Source organism: Pinus tabuliformis, chromosome X (assembly GCF_031772625.1).
Source record: "Pinus tabuliformis cultivar Carrire ecotype Pingquan chromosome X, CPIR1, whole genome shotgun sequence".
Taxonomy (NCBI): domain Eukaryota; kingdom Viridiplantae; phylum Streptophyta; class Pinopsida; order Pinales; family Pinaceae; genus Pinus; species Pinus tabuliformis.
Genome location: NC_142308.1, coordinates 1,738,740 through 1,757,427, shown reverse-complemented (window position 1 = coordinate 1,757,427; position 18,688 = coordinate 1,738,740). Strand labels below are relative to the sequence as shown.

Here is an 18,688-nt window from a genome sequence, read left to right as displayed (position 1 = left end):
TTATTACAACATTAACCATCTAGATGCATCAACCATCTAGAATCTAGATTCCTCTTCTTTTCTAGCCTTTGCCTCTACTTTGATTCTCTAGGGATATTAATCAACATTACTCGATTTTGATCAAACGACCTAATCCAAGCCTTGTAATATGGTAGAGAAGGCTTAACATGCTTGATCAATTATTTTGACTTGAGTGAAGGGCATGTGATTGGCTTAAATGCTAATCACATGCCCTCATACATGATATAATCCAATGAAACACCACAATCCCATTGATCCTAAAAACTATTAAGTCTGCTAAATTTTGAATAGGATATGAAATTCTATTTTCTCCATATGAAGTTTGATGAGGTTGGAACCACTTTCAAACATCTTGAGTCATTTCATGGTAATGTTAAAAATTTAAGTAAAAAGGATGAAAATGAAAGATAAAGGAGAATGTTACTTTTACTTTAAGAATTTAATATTACCATTAGGGAGCATCCTCAATTCCCCCCACCCAATACCCTCAAGACTGTTGCGAAGGTGGATCATTCACACCCAAAGGGTTAGAAGGTTTAGTACCAAATGCTTCTCGAACAAGTGCCACCCAGCTTGAACATTTCCTCCCCAGCCTTAATGGAGCAACCAAAGACTTATCTAGAGCTTCTTTCCTTTGGCCTCAAATGTTAGGAGTATCTCTCGCTCTTACAACCCCCCAGGATCATGCGACCATACTACTCGTTGCATCCACGAGACTCCTATTAGCTAGCCAACATTGTTGCACCACCATCGACCCCCTCGTCGTCGACTATCAGACTTGGGCATTCTTGACATGATCGACCTCTAGGCTTGGACTTATTCACTTAGCCTTCTACATGATCTGGTTATACACATGTGTATGGGGATGTCCTATTACTGTATCCCTTTTTTACTTCATTTTGTTGTAGATTTAGTTTTGGTGTTTTCTAGGAGATGCGTTTGCACTCGGACATTGTACTTGTACTAGTTGTATCCTTCATTCCCATTGACCTATTTATGGTCATTCGTTGGACATTAATTAAATTATTTTATCTTTATGGCTTCACATGTGCTAACGGAGTGAATGCTAATGAGTGCATACAAATTAGCACTCAGTTAAGATATGCTAATTATATTAATGCCCAACAAATGACCACAAAAAAAGTCAATGGGATTGTTGAGTACAATGATGTCAATACAAAGTGAGGGTACTAAGAAGTCTCTTATATAAAGAACAAGAAATAAAGTAGAAACATGAAGTCAATATGTGAAAAGATGAGAAAATTCTTAGATCCAAGTGCGGGCTGTTGCAGTGGAAGGGAGATGTGCAGAGGGAAAGTATTTAGGGGCTAGGTCATGAACCACTAAATATGCATCTCCTAATATCCGAGGCGGAATGAAGAAAACTCAAGATAGGATGATGCAATGAAAAAGAGCTAAGGGAAGTCTAGACCATCTCTTGTGCTGCTACCGGGCCAGTTTAACTTGCTGATGATGTCGAGGTGATTTGATTTACCTGTTGGTAAGAGATTTGGTTTGGCAATATCTTTGAGGTCTCGAGGCAGGGAGAAAGGCCCCTCTAGTTCACATTGATCTAGAGCTAGAAGTAATGTTGTGATCAACCAATCTCTTAGTGCCCCTAATTGATGGGAGCATCGCAAAGAAGGTGATCTGTTGAATAGGATCTAGCCTAGGAGGAGGATGGAGAATGTGGGTACGAACCTTGAGGCTTATATAAAAGCTAGATATCTTTGGTCTGAGTACTGGAAGAAACTAGAAAGGGTATGGATCGCCTTGATCAGGAAGTGAAATCTTCCGCAAATCTCATAATAAAATGGGGCAATGGAAGATGAAGTTCTCCTTTGGCTTAATCTCTAAGAGATGACATAATCGACAGATCTTATTTGAATGGTCTATTTGGTGGTTTGTCTTAATCCGTAGTTGACGAGATCCAACTTTGAACTGTCCAAGGGGATATGGAGGATGTGCATCTAATGTCAAGTGTGTATTGGGGATGAACAACAAGTCCATCACTCATCATCATCATGAAGTGCTCAACTGAGAAGCCCATCTTTTGACGTAACCCACCTTGAGGTTTTTATCTAAGTGACTTGTACATGCTGCGTGTAGATATCTTTGCAAATGATTGTATTCATCTCCTGTTTGGTAGGTAAGAGGTGGCCAAGTGTACATCAGGAATATTTAAATGGAGGAAGCTTCTTCATCGTAATACCAACCAAAGTAACGTGGATTGAGAATTTGATGTACTAGGCATTGAGACAAAGCCGAAGGACTAGTTTTTGCAATGGACTTTGATGAGTGCTAGGCCAAGCATGGATATCTGATGTACTAGCATTGAGACTGAGCCAAAGGACTAGTTGTTGCAATGGACTCTGAGTAGGCCAAGTATGGATATTTTTCCCTCACTTGCATTGTATTGGCAGAACTCTAAACAAAATCTAGAAGTGGGATGGGGCTGAATACTACCCACTGTTTTAAGAATCAACCAACTTGGAACCGATTCAGCCGAGTTGGTCCAAGTCAAGCCCTCACCGGGTCAACTCGGCCATCAAATCGGTATTGCCAGCTGGGTTATTACCGAGCCGACCGAGTCCGAGCCTACTTGGCCGGCTCGGTGACAGTGGCCTGAAAACTAAAAAAAACAACGATTTTTTTTACTTGCTTTTTGGTGAATAGATTTGTGTAAAATGCTGGTGGACACGTCGTTTAGTGCTTTAAAATAGAAAGTGATGAGTCTGGCGCTGGCAATTTGATAGGATCTAATGTTGTGAGCTTTTTGCCAAGAACATGAAATCTCCTATAAGAATGGAGCAAGACATCTGTTGCCTATATTGTATAAAATTCCTCAAGAAACAATGTGAATTTCTAAGTAAACAATGATACTATCTGAGAACCATGTAATAAAGACTCAAGTGGGCACATGAAATTGGAATGCTGATCAAACATGTGATCCTAGTTACAATGTTTATAGGTGCAATTCTCTCTTGGAAGATGGCAGTTTATCTTATGCATATTACAAAGTTGATGGGAACAAACTTGAAGTTGCCCCAAGGGATCCTAAAACTAGAGAATAGCCACAAAATATTCTATGGGGTGTGGATGGGTCTGTCATGACTGCATGTAGATGTGGACGCATAAGTTTTGGCGTTAGGGATCCTATATCTTGATTTGTGTCACATACAAATTGCTTTTGTAGTTCTTCTCATGAATACATCTGTTAACATCCATCTTGGTGAGATGGTCTAAGATGATTGATGAGGGTACAAGATTAAAAATGAGTTACAAACTATGAATCATGTAGATATGCTACCAGTGGTTGATCCAGATGATCTTGGCTCCTCTAGCAGTAGCCACTAGCCAGTAGTACTGGTCACAGTTTACTTTTGTTGTAGAGGCCATTTCTAGCCTCCTTGGTTATGTGTTTTTGTTTTGATCTCTATATCATCATCATGTATGTATTGGACAGTGCACTAGGTGCCATTTTGATATAATGGATATATTCATGAGCCTACTTTGATCATATGTTGCCTTCTATCTATATTCTAATGTTGTGTGTTTGGAAACATGAATGAAAATATTTAAAATTATGTTTTTTTATAAAAAAAATATTTAATGTATTTTTTACAACGATCGAGTCATTGAAATCGAGCCGGCCGAGTCAATACCGAGTCGGAGTCGGAGTCAATCCTCAGCCGAGTTGGAGTCGGAGTCGGAGTTTTAAAACATTGATACTACCTCAAGTTGGAAGGCTTGAGCACCAAACTCTACGAGGATGATGGGCGGATGAACTGTTTGTTTGCATCGAAGGAGGATGGTTTGTACTTTCTCTACTAAGGACCAATCAAACTCTTGTAAATTAGGTCCCAAAACCTCAGATCCATATAGAACTGAGCGAACACGACTGTGCACGAGGGACATCTTCAATGATATGTATCGAAAATGATGCTGAAACCACTACCTCTCTAGAGGAGCTAAGGACGGATAGTCCTTGTTGATTTGGGGTTGAGGTGCATGTAGCAGATTGAAGCAAGGACCTATGAATAATGCCCTTAGATAAGTATATATGGTGGTGATCTCGATCTCCTCACATTTGAAAAAGAAGTGGTGATCAAAGAGAACATTTATCGATGCATTGAAGATCATGACCTTTGTTTTACCTAGGTTGATTGTCACTGGATTGAATCACAAAGAAATGACAAGGCATCCAAGTGTGTGTTGCTGCATTCCAGCTGTGGATGATGTTAGAAGGAACACGTTATCTACAAAATAAAGGATAGAAATCATATCATGGTGTTGAAGTCAACCATCACCATTATGGATATGTTCAATCAAGAATGCCAACTTGTTAATGTAGATCTCAAACAATGTGGGGGATAGGGGGCAGCCTTATTTAACTCTAATATTACTCCAAATAAAGTTTGGTAGGCCATGTGCTATGCGTAGGTGACCAAGTGGCAATAACTAACTTGTATAGATACATGAAGGTTGATAGTAGGTTCTCGAAGATGCCAATGTCTTTTAAGGCTCTAGAATAAATCTTCCCTAGGGACGAAATCAAAAGCTTTTTGAAAGTCTAGAAAACAACAATAAAGTTTTAAAGAGCGATGATGAGCTACCTCAATGATGGCCCTTAGTGGAAGAGCGATGCTGATCAATAGTTTGGTGCTTAGGTCGAAAAATGGCTTGTTCTCTAACTCTGAGATGTCATTGCTCACGCTGTTTTCTAAGGCTCTAGAATATATCCTCCCTAGGGACGGAATCAAAAGATTTTTGAAAGTCTACAAAACAACAATAAACTTTTGAAGAGCGATGGTGAGCTACCTCGATGATGGCCCTCAGTGGAAGGATGTGATCAATAGTTTGGTGCTTAGGTCGAAAAATGGCATGTTCTCTATCTCCGATATGTCATTACTCAAGCTTCTTAGAGAGATGAAGTGGAGAAATGTAGCATAGAGCTTCAAAAACATGTGGCCCACCATGGTCGTCATGAAGTTATTGGGATCAGAGCTGAGTCCTGATTTGTGTATTGGGTGAACGATGTGATGTGACCATACCAATGGAAAACCTGTATGAACCAATAACTGACTCGTATAGATGCATGAAGGTTGATAATAGACCTTGGAGATGCAATTGTCTCTAAGTTTCTAGAGTAAATCCTCCCTAGGGACAAAATCAAAAGCTTTTCGAAAGTATGTAAAACAAAAGTAAACATTTGAAGAGCGATGATGGCCTTGAGTGTAAGGATGTGATCAATAGTTTGGTGATTATGTCGAAAATTGGTCCATTCTCAAGATCTAAGATGTCACTGCTCAAGCTTCCTAGAGAGCTTGCGTGGAGAGATGTAGCATAGAGCTTTGAGAACATGTGGCCCACCATGATCGCCATGAAGTTATTGGGATTATAGCTGGGTCATGGTTTATGTATCAGATGAATGATGTGATGTGACTACGCCAATGGAAAACCAAGTACGAAACCATAGGGGTGTTTAAATAATTTTGCCTTGAAGGCATCCTTGTCTATTGCTTTTCTGCTATTCATCACCCACATGGCCTCTTTGATGTCTTTCTTTGTGAACAAGAAGCATGGAGGAGGTGTAGATGTAACTTGAATCTAGGGCTGCCTAGGGATGTCATAACGGGTGGATATGTGTGAGAATAGGGAGCCAGGGTTAAGGTTAGATGGGAGGGGGGACGGAGGTGGTGGGGGAAGATTGTGCACTAAAAATGCTAGGGGAGTGAATAAAGGAGGTCCACAAGTCTTGTCTCTTGTAAGAGACCAAGAGGCGTTTCTTGTGTTGGAGAAGATGGTGATAGGAGGCCTTGTTGTTGGGGTAAGAAGAGTGAGCATGGGTGAGTGTGTAGCAAAGCTGGTGGTGGAGGGCCTTGCATTCTTTGTCATACCAGTGGTCCATAGGAGTTAGGACAGGATTTGTATTTGGCGGTGGTGGAAGTGAGCTGGGTGGTGTGAGGGTAGGATTTGAGTGCTGCGTTCCAAATGATGAAAGTCTTTCACCTTGTGGCATATGTAGGTACAAATGTTAGTCTGAGTAAAAGATTATAGGAATTATTTTCACATCCCAATGTTCCTAAATTTGATGCAGTTAACACGAAATTGGGAAGCATCCTTTCTAATATCCTTTGATTCACATGATAAAGGAAAGAAACTTGCAGCATTATAATCTTGGCTATTTAGATCTTTAAGAGTGATAAGAAAAAATTAATGTGAACCAGATGGAGAAATCCACTTTTAACCAATTTTAGATGCATTTGATAAGATCTTGTTAAGTTTGTTCTGAATAGCTGTGGTTGGGAAGTATGGCGACTACATCCCCAGGATGAAATACTAGAAATTGGTACTGTTACATCATGATTAGAGTTCCGAGGTAAAACTAGCAAAACAACAATCTGACTAGAACTTTTTGAGGTTAGTTTGTTTGATTTTCTTAGATCTGATTTCATGTAAGGCTATTTGTAAGAATCTGTTTCCAAGGGTAGTTTTTGACACTGTGTTTGGGACTGTGAAGCACGGTATCACATTTTGTTATCTAATGTATTAAATTGAAATTATTTAATGCCTGCAACATGTGATGATATTTTGAAACCAGTCTTAAGAAAAGGACAACTACGGTATCAATTTTTTATTTGTCAATTTTTGAGCTATTTTGATTTTAATTACTTGCTTCAGGTCCAGAGAAAGAGCCAAAATATGTTGTAATTGGCGAAAAGGGCAAGTCACTATTGCAGCGTGATTCAAGCAAAAATATTAGCCTGTCTGTAGGAGAAATGCAAAAGAATCCGATTAACTTTACACAGGTAACTTGATCATTTTCGTTTTACTTTTTCATTTTTAAAAATTCTAGTGAATAGGAACAGCTGTTATTGTTTTTGTTTCTTGTAGAGTTGATATCTGACACCGAAGCAATGAAAGGAAAGATGATCTGGTACTTTTTAAGCAATGTCAAAAGTCAGTTTGATGAATTACCATCTAAAATATTGACCCATGCAAAGAAATTTTAAGCTTTTTAAAAAATGCTGTCATACTTGGATTTGATGCTTTGTTTTGGAGAAGTAAATTTAGACATGTATGCGAATACATCCTTCTGCACTAGCATGTTTACATGACACTTTTATCTCTTGTTGAGAGCAATGTGTCCTTGTTAGAAATATTTAATTTTAGAAAACTGACTTCTGAAGTGTTGAGATAATAATGAGATAAGATGATTGTAATTATTGCTATAAATGACCAAAGAATAGGTCAATGGGACCAGAAAATACTGGCAATCATCATCTGACTATGGGAGTACCATGATCACTTGTGAATGCTATTGTTTATAGTAACGACTATTTTATATTAACCAAGAAATTAGGGACTGCAGTGTACCCAGATAATATATTATAGGAATATATAAAGAGCCCAAGATAAAATGACAGAAACTTGAGAAATCACCTATGTGCACAAGTAGTCCCAAGACAATTCTTGGTTGCCTACTCTTTGCTTATTGGATTACAAGTTAAACTGCTAGTGTAAACTTTTTTGGAACTCCCTGCTAATTTGACTGTCTTAAATACATTTACTGGTGTGGATGATATATATAGAAAATCCTTGGAACCTTGCAACTGCTAATGAGAGCAAACTGACCACAAAAGACACAAGATTTCTTTACCAAAAATCTGCGGAAAGAAAACAATGAATAAAAACACAATCACACATAGAACACAAAATTTATCTGGGGAACCCAACTAGGAAAAACCCCTCTTGCTTGTATTAAATCAACTGAGCAATCTGATCTATTGCATAGAATCTGCCTCAACCCTGAAGCTCCCAGCAATACTGATCAACGCTCTAGAAGACTTTCCCAACACTTAGGCAAATAAGGCCTGCTAGGAGCTCCTATTTCCTAGCGCAAATCTGCCCCTAAAAATAGGAATTCTTCTATTTATTTGCACAAATCCCAAGAGAAATTGCCCTGCTTGATCCTCAAGCCTGTACACCAAAACTTGTATACAATAATGAATTACAATTGTGCCTTCCTCCAATCTCAAAAGGCAATTCAAATTATATGAACTACTAGAGCTAAATTTAGTAGCTGCTGCAGTTAACTGAGAGTAAGTTGAGTTAACACAAAGTCAACTACTCAACTAAACTCGTGTCTATCTCTATTCTAGAACTAGAGATCAGTTAACTCACAGGCACTAGAGTTAACTCCACTAGATAGCTAATTTTAGCCATCAACTAGTCCACAACTCACTGAAAGCCATCTAACTCGAAAAAACTGACAATAACTCAGTGTTAGGCCACATCACATGTGTTACTAACAGCTAGCTCAAGTAACTATGAGGCTGAATTCGAATTGGCATCTTTGACTAAGGCACAAGTCAAAGAAGCCATTCCTTGCTACATTTTCAACAATATACATCTTCAAGGGGTTGAACTCTTCTGCAAATTTATTTCTGCTTTGTGCATCTTGAGTGCCTGCGGGTTGGGTGAATTGCTCACTAGCTAGTGCCGGGTTTGAGGTTTCCCTTTAATTCTTTCTTTTCATTGCCAACTAGTTTGGGCAGGTGAGAGTTCCTCGTAATTCTTCCACTTCACTATGAATAACTTGTGTGATCAAATGAGTTCATTTCTCACCTTCTATATGCATTGTCTTAGAGTTGCAAGCTGTCGAAATACATCTCCATCTTACCCTCTGTCATGGGGTAAAATTTTACTCTAATGGTTCTAATAGGTTGATGAATTTCAATAAGTTGGCCATCCTTAAGAGATAGTGCTGATCCCAACCTATCCACCTCATCTCAAAATTGAAGAATTTTTTACCAAGGAGACTTTATGTTCCCATTGTTGTTCATCGTTGAGGATTTTGATGCCACTAAGCCTTTGAAATATTCCACTGTGGAAGACAAGCATAAAGATTTTATCTATGAAGTGAATGAGAGACAACAAAAGAATAGTAGGTGCTTCATTCCCCCCCTTCAGTTTTTACAACGTTCGGCAAAGAGACATTGAATTCTAGCTCATGAAATGGAGTCTTAACCTTTTGAGTGTGTTATAATTGTCACATGCCAAGGATGAATTTCCCTACAAAGGACACACATGAAGGAAGATGAGGAAGAGAGGGATCATGCCAAGTATTCCTCCATTCACACCTTATAATAATAATAATAATAATAATAATCTATTTTTAAGGTGACTACCAACCTAGACACAAAATTGGTGTATGAGACCCCTTTGCTTATGGGACAAGGGACTTGCCTTTGCACAATGATGTGACTGCTAAAGTCTATACAGGTGTACATACTCGACCTCACTTTGGATTTAAACTTGTGACATGTTACAAGGAAATACATGCTCTTAACCTCTTACAAGTTAATTACCAATGGCGCTTGTAAGTTATGGCTTCCATGCGAAAGAGGAGATTAAGTTTCCTTATGCTTCATTGAGGAATTGTCCCTCAACATAAATGCTAATTGATCAACTTGTGCATTGTATCTTCTCAAGACATGTTGTAATGATATAATGGCAAAGATGAGGCATGGCACATGAGCTAGTTAAAGAATAAATTTAAGTGAGGGAAATGGCAAACCATGGAAGTGCCAAAGCAACTTTGAGAAGCTAAAAGAAAAGTACAATAAGATAATCCAAACCATTGAATGGGAGATTTAACCCAAACTATGGCATGAGAGAAGTAGCCAAAAGCATAAGCATATTGGAGGGGGAGAGGAAGTCCTTGTAAGGATATTGGAGATAGAGACAAATATGAAAGAGGAAGATGGATCTGTCCCTTTTTTATATCTTCAATTATTTGGGAGCCAATACACTACTTGATAATTTGCTTAGGGGAGAATCCAACAACGAGAGGACATAATTGCGTGGTATTGGGAGGGAGTTGTGAATTATCCACCAAAACCCTAACACTCAAGGTTGTTGGAAAAAATCAATGATGAAAGAGTGGCATCCTAATGAGGAGAAGCCAAGCAATTGGTGTGCACTAAGGAGGAGAACTTTTCAAAAGCTTCATGGGATGTGTTTGCTTGCCAAAGATTGAGAGGAGGTGCATCGCTATAGTGATTTGTTGTTTGATTTTTCATGGTTCTTTGATTATTGGTTGTTATCATCGAAAATTTGGATTAGAGGGAATCGTAGTAATCCACTTGACGGGGTCCACCCTAAGAGGTCCCAATAAGATATGTCTCTTGTGCTATAACAACTCTCATAAAAAGAGGCAGGCATATCTAGTTTTTAAAAGAGGAAGAAGATAGTTGCATGTACCCCTTAAAGTTCTGGTAAAGGCAATGGAATCTCCCTTTGATATATCATAATAAAAGGGACACATAGAGTTGAGGTGGTCCTTCGTCTCAATTCCTTTTTGGTGGCACAATCGACAAATCCTCTTCGATTTGGATTGTGATGAGTTCTGCCAATTCAAAACTACTCTAAGTGAATCATGAACTAGCCAATAAGAATCTTAATGCTATGTGTCCAATGTTTAGGAATATAGGCGTCCTTGGCAACAACGCCAACCATCAATTGCATGAAGTACTTGAAATAGAAGTGCCTATGTTAGGATATTCCGACACATAGGAAGTAGTTAAGTATAACTTGGTCTAGTATAGAGTTAGGTAAAGTGTGTTTCTTTACTATGTTTGTAACTTACAATCCGATGGTCACGGTATGTAGTGATCCGACGATTCATTCTCTCCTCGGTATTACCGACACTTGATCTGTGGCTTAACACCCGATTGGTCCATGATCTCTATTTAAAGAGAATGGAGGGTCATTTGTAGGGTAATCGTTCATGAGAGCAGCGTATGTAAATTTTCATTCTTTTATTAATAAATTGACTGAAGTGGCCGTGTTGGCTCAGGCCGTGGACTGTTTCCCTCTTTGAGGGTTTTAACCACGTCAACAATACTGGTGTATTGATCTGTGATCTGTTTGTGAGCGGTGTCCTTTGGTGTTTTGTCTGAGGAACTTACCCTGTAAATTCCTACATGGTATCAGAGCTATTTGAGGGCCGCGTTCGTTGGTGATCCAAATCTGAAGCCGATAGAACTGCATCCAACTGCCGTTTCCTAAATCTACTGTTTCTGACTGCTTTCGGGCCGAGAGGATTGCTCTGTTGTGTTAGGAGCATTTGTTCCAGTGAGAAACCCCTTTCGTTTCATGTGAAAAGGTTTCTGGTAGCCCTAGCTACGTCATTTTTAAGATCTGGAGGTATACAATGTTTATTTGCAGTTTCTAGTTATTTTCTCTCTGTTTATTTCGATTTATTTAGCTCTTTGTTTTTTTTTTTATTACCGGATGTATACCTTTCATCTCTGCATATGCTCTTTGCCCTGCGACTCTATGCGATCTCGGCAAATCAAAAACAGAGAGGAAGGCTTTTTCTTATGCGTATGCTCTTTTCCGCCCCGCCTTAGTGTGATTTCGGAAAATCAAAAACATTGAGGAAAATATTTAGTTTTCGGCTAAAGCTAACTTCAAGCTGTAAGGTCTGTTCTTTTTGTATGTCCGTGTTGGGTTTTGTGTTTTTTGTTTTTGTAGGGAAAAAGAGCTTTCTCAAGTAAGCACGCAACCCAAAGCTTCAGTGACTAAAAAAAAAACCCCCCTTTCCTCTTTTCCAAAAATTACTAAGCTTTTAGTTTAGCTCACTTGGTCCAAAGCTACTTTATGAGAGTAGAGGTCTTGAGTTCAAGTCTTCTTTTTGTTGAGCTAATTAGATTAAGTTTGGAAAGGGGGCAGATTTTTTTTTAATATAACATTATCATTCATTTCTGCACATTCCCGCACTTCGTCAGCATCTTCATCAACTTTTCTTCAAAAAGCCATAACTTCTTCATCCAGAAGCCGTTTTCAGAGCTGTTTTTTTTGAACCAGCCTAATTTTTCGAGATCTTTCCATTGGAACACTTAGTTTCAACATCTATAGCTTTAGTTTCTGTTAAAAATGGAAAGTCCATGCCAAGTTGTTCTTGACAACACCAACTACTTCCAATGGTGGTCCTACATTGTGGATTTACTTAGAAGTAAAGGTCTCTACAGAATAGCCTCAGGCCAAGAAACCAAATCGAAAGATGAAGATAAGGCAACTAAATGGGAAAATAGGCAAGATCAAACACGAGGGTTGATAGGGATGTCTATTTCTCCAGATTTTAGATTCCATATTGCAGAACTTGATACTCCTGATGAAGCAATGAAACATATTACTAAAGTTTTTGGAATTAAAAATGAACTTAAAGCCCATCAACTCGAAAATGAGTTGCTTACATTGGACCCCAATAATTTTTCTTGCATTGAAGATTTTTTGTCGAAGTTCAAGACCCTTAGACTTCTCTTGGAAGGTGTCAAGGTTAAGAAAGAATATAGTAACCTTATCCATTCCATTCTTACTAAGTTGGGACCAGCCTACTCTGTGTTTGTTTCCACCTTCCATTCTACAAGAGAAGCCTTCATTTCTCAAGGACAAGCCTACAAGTCCCCTTCCTTTGATTCATTTTGTGATTCTTTAATAAGAGAACAAGAAAAACTCTTACACCTTGGTCTTCTTAATCTTGGAAACTCTTCTAAGAAAGCGTTAGCTGCCCAGCAACAACCAAATTCAAAGAATCCTAAGAAGTTGTATCTTAAAAGGAATGGTTCTAAACCAAACAAGGGTCCTAAGCAATATCAGCCTCAAAATGAAAAATCATTTCAACAAAATGATAAGACAAATAAAAACAAAGGGAAGAAGACTGATAGACATTGCCACTTTTGTAATCGAGATGGCCACTTCGAATCCAAATGCTTCAAGAAGATGGAAGCCTTGGAAGCAACAATGAAGAAGCATAACATCCATTTGGAGCACTCTTCGATTTCAACTTTATCTTCAGGAATAACACTTTCTGCATGTGGTTGTCCAGCATCTCGGTCTGGCTATGCACTAAATGTATCTTCTTCTTCTTATTCTCATGAGTGGCTCATTGATTCTGGAGCTTCTTATCACATGGCCAAAAACAAAGCCATGTTTTCTTCTTTAAATGATTGTAACACCAAAAATATATATGTTGGTGATGATAGATCTCTTAGTGTTGTAGGGACTGGAACTGTTCATATAGACAATGGTCAATTTAATGATGTATTATGTGTTCCAACCTTATCCTGCAACCTTCTATCTGTATATCAGATAACTCATTCAGGTGAAGGTAAAATTGTTAAATTTTCACCTCACGATGTTGTAATTAAGGACCTAAGAGATCCTAGACAGATTTTAGCTACTGGCATTGCTGATGATTCTACAAGGTTGCATAAGTTTCACAACTTTGGGTCATCCAATCTTCCCTCGATATTTGTTGCTCATAACGATGAAGTGAGCAAACTTTGGCATGAGCGATTTTGTCACTTAAACTATCGCTCCCTTCAGAATCTATGTAAAGAAAATATGGTGACAGATCTTCCAATGGTATTTTGCAGAGATGGTGTTTGTTCGGCATGTGTACTCAGAAAACATCATCGGCATAGTTTTGAAAAATGTGCCTCTTGGCACGCCTAAACCCCTTTACAGCTTGTGCATAGTGATTTATGTGGTCCACTTCCAGTTGTTTCATTCTCTGGCTACAAGTATTTCTTAACTTTCATTGATGATTTCTCCAGACACACTTGGGTATACTTCTTAAAACTCAAGAGTGAAGTATTTAACATGTTCTCGACCTTTAAGGCCTTTGTTGAAAAACAATCTGGACATCAAATTCTTAAGCTAAGATCTAATAATGGCGGAGAATATGTTAACAACAAATTCACAACTTTTGCACTGAGAATGGAATTCAAATGCAACATACTGTTCCATATACTCCACAACAAAATGGTGTAGCTGAAAGGAAGAATTGCAACTTAAAGGAAATGGCTAATTGTTTGCTTCAATCTAAAGGACTTAGTCTTAATTTTTGGGCAGAAACAATTAACTGTGCAAATTACATAATAAATCGCACTCCTACTAAGGTTTTAAAGAATATCACTCCAGAAGAAGCATGGAGCTCAATTAAACCAGATGTCACTTTCGTGTTTTTGGAAGTGAAGCATGGGCCCATATTCCAGATGAGAAACATAAAGCTTTAGAACCTAAGAGTGAAAAATGTATTTTTGTTGGATATTCTGAAGATGTCAAAGGATATAGACTTATTCCACTTAAGTCCAAAAATGTTATCATTAGAAGAGATCTAAAGTTTGCTGAAAATATATCGGCCTACAAGCCTAGTTCGACGGATGTGCCACCTCTCCCTATCTCTTCTACTTTTGAAAATATTTCTTCTTCAGATGATGAAAGCGAGGATGACAATCCTCCCCCACCTTCTCAGGATCCTCCTTCAGCTCCTCAGCTTCCAAAATGGGTCCGTGCTACTCGAGATGCAACAGGTGATCTTACCGGTGATCCTACAGATCAATGACGTACACATTCTTAGTTCGATAGAGCCTCTTCTTTACTAGCTCAAGCTTCATCGAATTATGATCCTGACACCTTTGAAGAAGCCTCAGGCCATCCAGATTGGGACGCAACTATGAATGAAGAATATCGTTCATTATTGGGAAATGATACATGGGATCTTGTTCCTCTACCAAAGAGACGAAAACTTGTTAGATGCAAATGGGTTTATAGAACCAAGTATGGACCAAATGGAAACATTGATAAACATAAAGCTCGTCTTGTTGCTAATGGTTTTTCACGAGTTGAAGGCATTGACTATACTGAAACCTTCTCCCTTGTTGCCAAAATGAACTCTATCCGCCTTGTTCTTTCCCTTGCTGCCTCTTTCAAATGGGAAGTCCATCAGATGGATGTTATATCTGCCTTCTTGCATGGGGACTTGCATGAAGAAATCTATATGGAACAACCTATTGGCTTTATACAAACAGACTCCAGCCTTGTATGTCGGCTTAAGAAATCTCTTTATGGTCTCAAGCAAGCTCCTTGGGCTTGGTATGCCAAAATGGATAGCTTTCTTTTAGAATCTGACCTTTCTAGGTGTCATTCTGACAATACTTTCTACACCAAGAAAGTGGGAAAGTCTCTTATCATTCTTGTTCTTTATGTTGATGATCTTATCCTCACTGGTAGTGATCCAAACCTTATCAACGATGTGAAGTCCAGCCTTAAAAAGAAGTTTGAAATGACAAACTTAGGACACTTGTATTATTTTCTTGGTCTTCAAGTCTTGCAATCCAAGGAAGTTATTTCCCTTTCCCAGTCCAAGTATGACCGTGATCTTCTACGCCATTTTCACTTGGAAGACTGTAAGCCAGCCCCTTCTCCCTTTCAATTTGGAGCCAAACTTTCAGTCACTTGTACTTCCCCTGAAGTTGATGCTACCTTATACCGTCAACTTGTAGGAAAACTTTTGTATCTAACCCATACTCGTCTTGACCTTTCCTTTGCTGTTGGCCTTGTTGCTCGGTTTATGCAAAACCCATATGAAAGTCATTGGAAAGCAGCTAAAAGAATACTTCATTTTGTTCGAGGTACAGTTCAGTTTGGGATTCATTACAGTGCCGAAGCATCTCCTCTATTGGTTGGTTAGGACCTATTACATGGGCTTGCAAGAAACAAGGTGCCATTTCTCTTTCTTCAGCAGAAGCAGAGTATCGTGGTGCCGTAGAAGCTAGTAAGGAAGCCTTGTGGCTTCGTCAGATCCTGTCAGAGTTTGGCTTTCAACAACAACATCCGACTACACTTTGGTGTGATAATCAAAGTGCCATTCAACAATGCAAAGATCCAGTCCAACATCAGCGCAACAAACACATTGAACTGCACATGCACTTCACCAGAAAGCTCATTCATGACCATGTTCTTGAAGTGCAATATTGTTCAATAGATGATCAAGTTGCAGACATCTTTACAAAGGCTCTCACAGGGGCGAAGTTTACTAAACTTCGATTTATGGTTGGAGTTCAGGAAGTTGTCACTAAGGGGGGATAGGCTCTAGTGCCTCCTTCCTTCTCCTATTGTGTCATATTTGTGCATCCTTCAATCCTATCCCAAGTTGTTCTTGAGAGGGGATGTTAGGATATTCCGACACATAGGAAGTAGTTAAGTATAACTTGGTCTAGTATAGAATTAGGTAAAGTGTGTTTCTTTACTATGTACTTTTTGTAACTTACAATCCGACAGTCACGATATGTAGTGATCCGACGGTTCATTCTCTCCTTGGTATTACCGACACTTGATCCATGGCTTAACACCCGATTGGTCCATGATCTCTATTTAAAGAGCATGGAGGGTCATTTGTAGGGTAACTGTTCATGAGAGAAGCTTATGTAAATTTTCATTCTTTTATTAATAAATTGTCTGAAGTGGCCGCGTTGGCTCAGGCCGTGGATAGTTTCCCTCTTTGAGGGTTTTAACCACGTCAATAATACTGGTGTATTGATCTGTGATCTGTTTGTGAGCGGTGTCCTTTGGTGTTCTGTCTGAGGAACTTACCCTGTAAATTCCTACAGAACTTGCCAATAAGAATCTTAATGCTATGTGTCCAATGTTTTCGAATATAGGCGTCCTTGGCAACAACGCCAACCATCAATTGCATGAAGTACTTGAAATAGAAGTGGCTATGTCTCTGGGGGGAGTTTTCCAAGTTACCTGGATGTGCTATCGGAAGCATCCTCTCTATTCATATTGTTGAATTCCATTCTTGGAGGGTAAGACTCTACAAGAGGCATCTAAGGAGTAGTTGTTAAGGTTGTGGTGATTAATAGAAATGCCAACAAATTTAAGTTTTAAAGAGCCCTTTAACAAGTAGGATTGTACCTATTAGAATTTTGATGACAACTTTGACATCAATGCTTACATCCATCAGTTAACATCAATCATAATTACTTGCGAGACTTTTGTGATACATCAACTTGAAACATATTTTTGTGCAACATGGATGTCAGTCCATCATTAGCTTCACTTGGTATCGACTCGGTTGGCTCGATTTCAATGACTCGGTCGTTGTAAAAAATACATTAAATATTTTTTTTTTTTATAAAAAAACATAATTTTAAATATTTTCATTCATGTTTCCAAACACACAGCGTTAGAATATAGATAGAGGACAACATATGATCAAAGCAGGCTCATATATATATCCATTATATCAAAATGGCACCCAGTGCACTGTCCAATACATACATGATGATGATATAGAGATCAAAACAAAAACACATAACCAAGGAGGCTAGAAATGGCATCTACAACAAAAGTAAATTGTGACCAGTACTGCTGGCTAGTGGCGTCACTGGCTACTGCTAGAGGAGCCAAGATCATCTGGATCAACCTCTAGATCAGAGTCAGACAGGGGGCCCCATGGCTCCTCCTCATCATCATCTCCAACTGCAACTGTAGAAGTGGTAGCACTAGTAGGCTGTGCAGCAGCTGCCAGTTGAGATAGACGAGATATGCGCTTTTGTCATGGCTCCACAGAAGAAGCCCCTGCAACTGGAGGACTTGGGGCTGGCCTTGAGGCTGGTACAAGTGGATCATGATCTGCATTCAACTGAAAATTATGTTCGAGTGTTGCCTCCACCTGTAAATCCAAATCAAGATCCTTTTCAGAATCAAACTCTGCTGGATGACTCTCCACTACCCAATCTGATGTTGGATCAATGTCTTCCAACACAATGGGATCTGAATCAGGTCTTTTGTTCAGCTATTGGTTGCGTTTGAGCTGGAGGTTGTATTGGACATAGACTAGATCATTTAACCGTTTTTGATCCAAACGTTTTCTCTTCTTTGTGTGAATCCTCTCAAAGACAGACTAATTGCGCTCACACCCAATAGCACTGCAAGTTTGACTCAAAATACGAATTGCAAACCTCTGCAATTCAGGACAATGGCTACCAAAAGCCTCCCACCATTGTGCTGCAAAAAACATAGGAGTGTAATGAGTTAGCTCAACAAAATTACAAATTATATCCAACTTTCAAATTATAAACGATTTAACGAAATAAGTATTAAGAATTTGAAAATTGAAATCTTTGTTTACCTGGCTCATCTACTTCCCTTGCAATCTTTGCTAGGTTCTTCCCAAAGGTACCTGAGGCACTGCTGAAGGTTGTGGCCTGTCGGTGTATCTCCAGCTAATCACACTCCAATGGGATCATGCGATCAATGCAGTCAATCAATCCATCTCTAACCTCCCCCTTCAAAGCTCTCGTCGCCTTAGCTTTATAATGATACCATGGGTTCAAAAAATACCTAGTTGCATGTATAGGGCGATGGAGTTGATTGTTCTATCTTTCATCAATGATTGCCCAAATGGGCCCATACTTAGCCACTTTATCCTTGTATGCCCTCTTTATTTGCTCCTTTGCTTGATCCATAGCCTCATAAATGAAGCCCATAGCCAATCTTTCCCCATCCACCAACCGCAACACCTTAACCAATGGCTTAGCAAGCTTCACAATCTCTGTTGCTTTTCTCCAAAATATTTCTTCATTAACTTTCTTTTTCAATTCTTTGCCTTCCAGTTTGTGAGACCATTGGCTTTGATTCCATTCTTTACTGGGAAAAATCTTTTGCAAGTTTCTATGTTGTGAAAGCATAAATTGCAATGTCAAAAAATGAGTAGCAAATCTAGTGATGGCAGGCCTAATAATATCCCTGCCCCCTGTGCTTTTCCTCATTAGGCTCAAAATCCATGAATGATTGTAGATAAATT

At 38.9% G+C, this 18,688-nt stretch overlaps 1 protein-coding gene across 1 annotated transcript in view; it reads left to right on the top strand.

Annotated features, from left to right (window-relative positions):
• The window catches only part of ATP3 (gamma subunit of Mt ATP synthase), a 151,517-nt gene that overhangs the window by 75,806 nt on the left and 57,023 nt on the right, over nt 1-18,688 (top strand). The window contains exon 5 of the mRNA XM_089446478.1: nt 6,706-6,833. Within this exon, the coding sequence (XP_089302604.1) occupies nt 6,706-6,833 (128 nt within the window). The remainder of the gene's footprint in view (nt 1-6,705; nt 6,834-18,688) is intronic.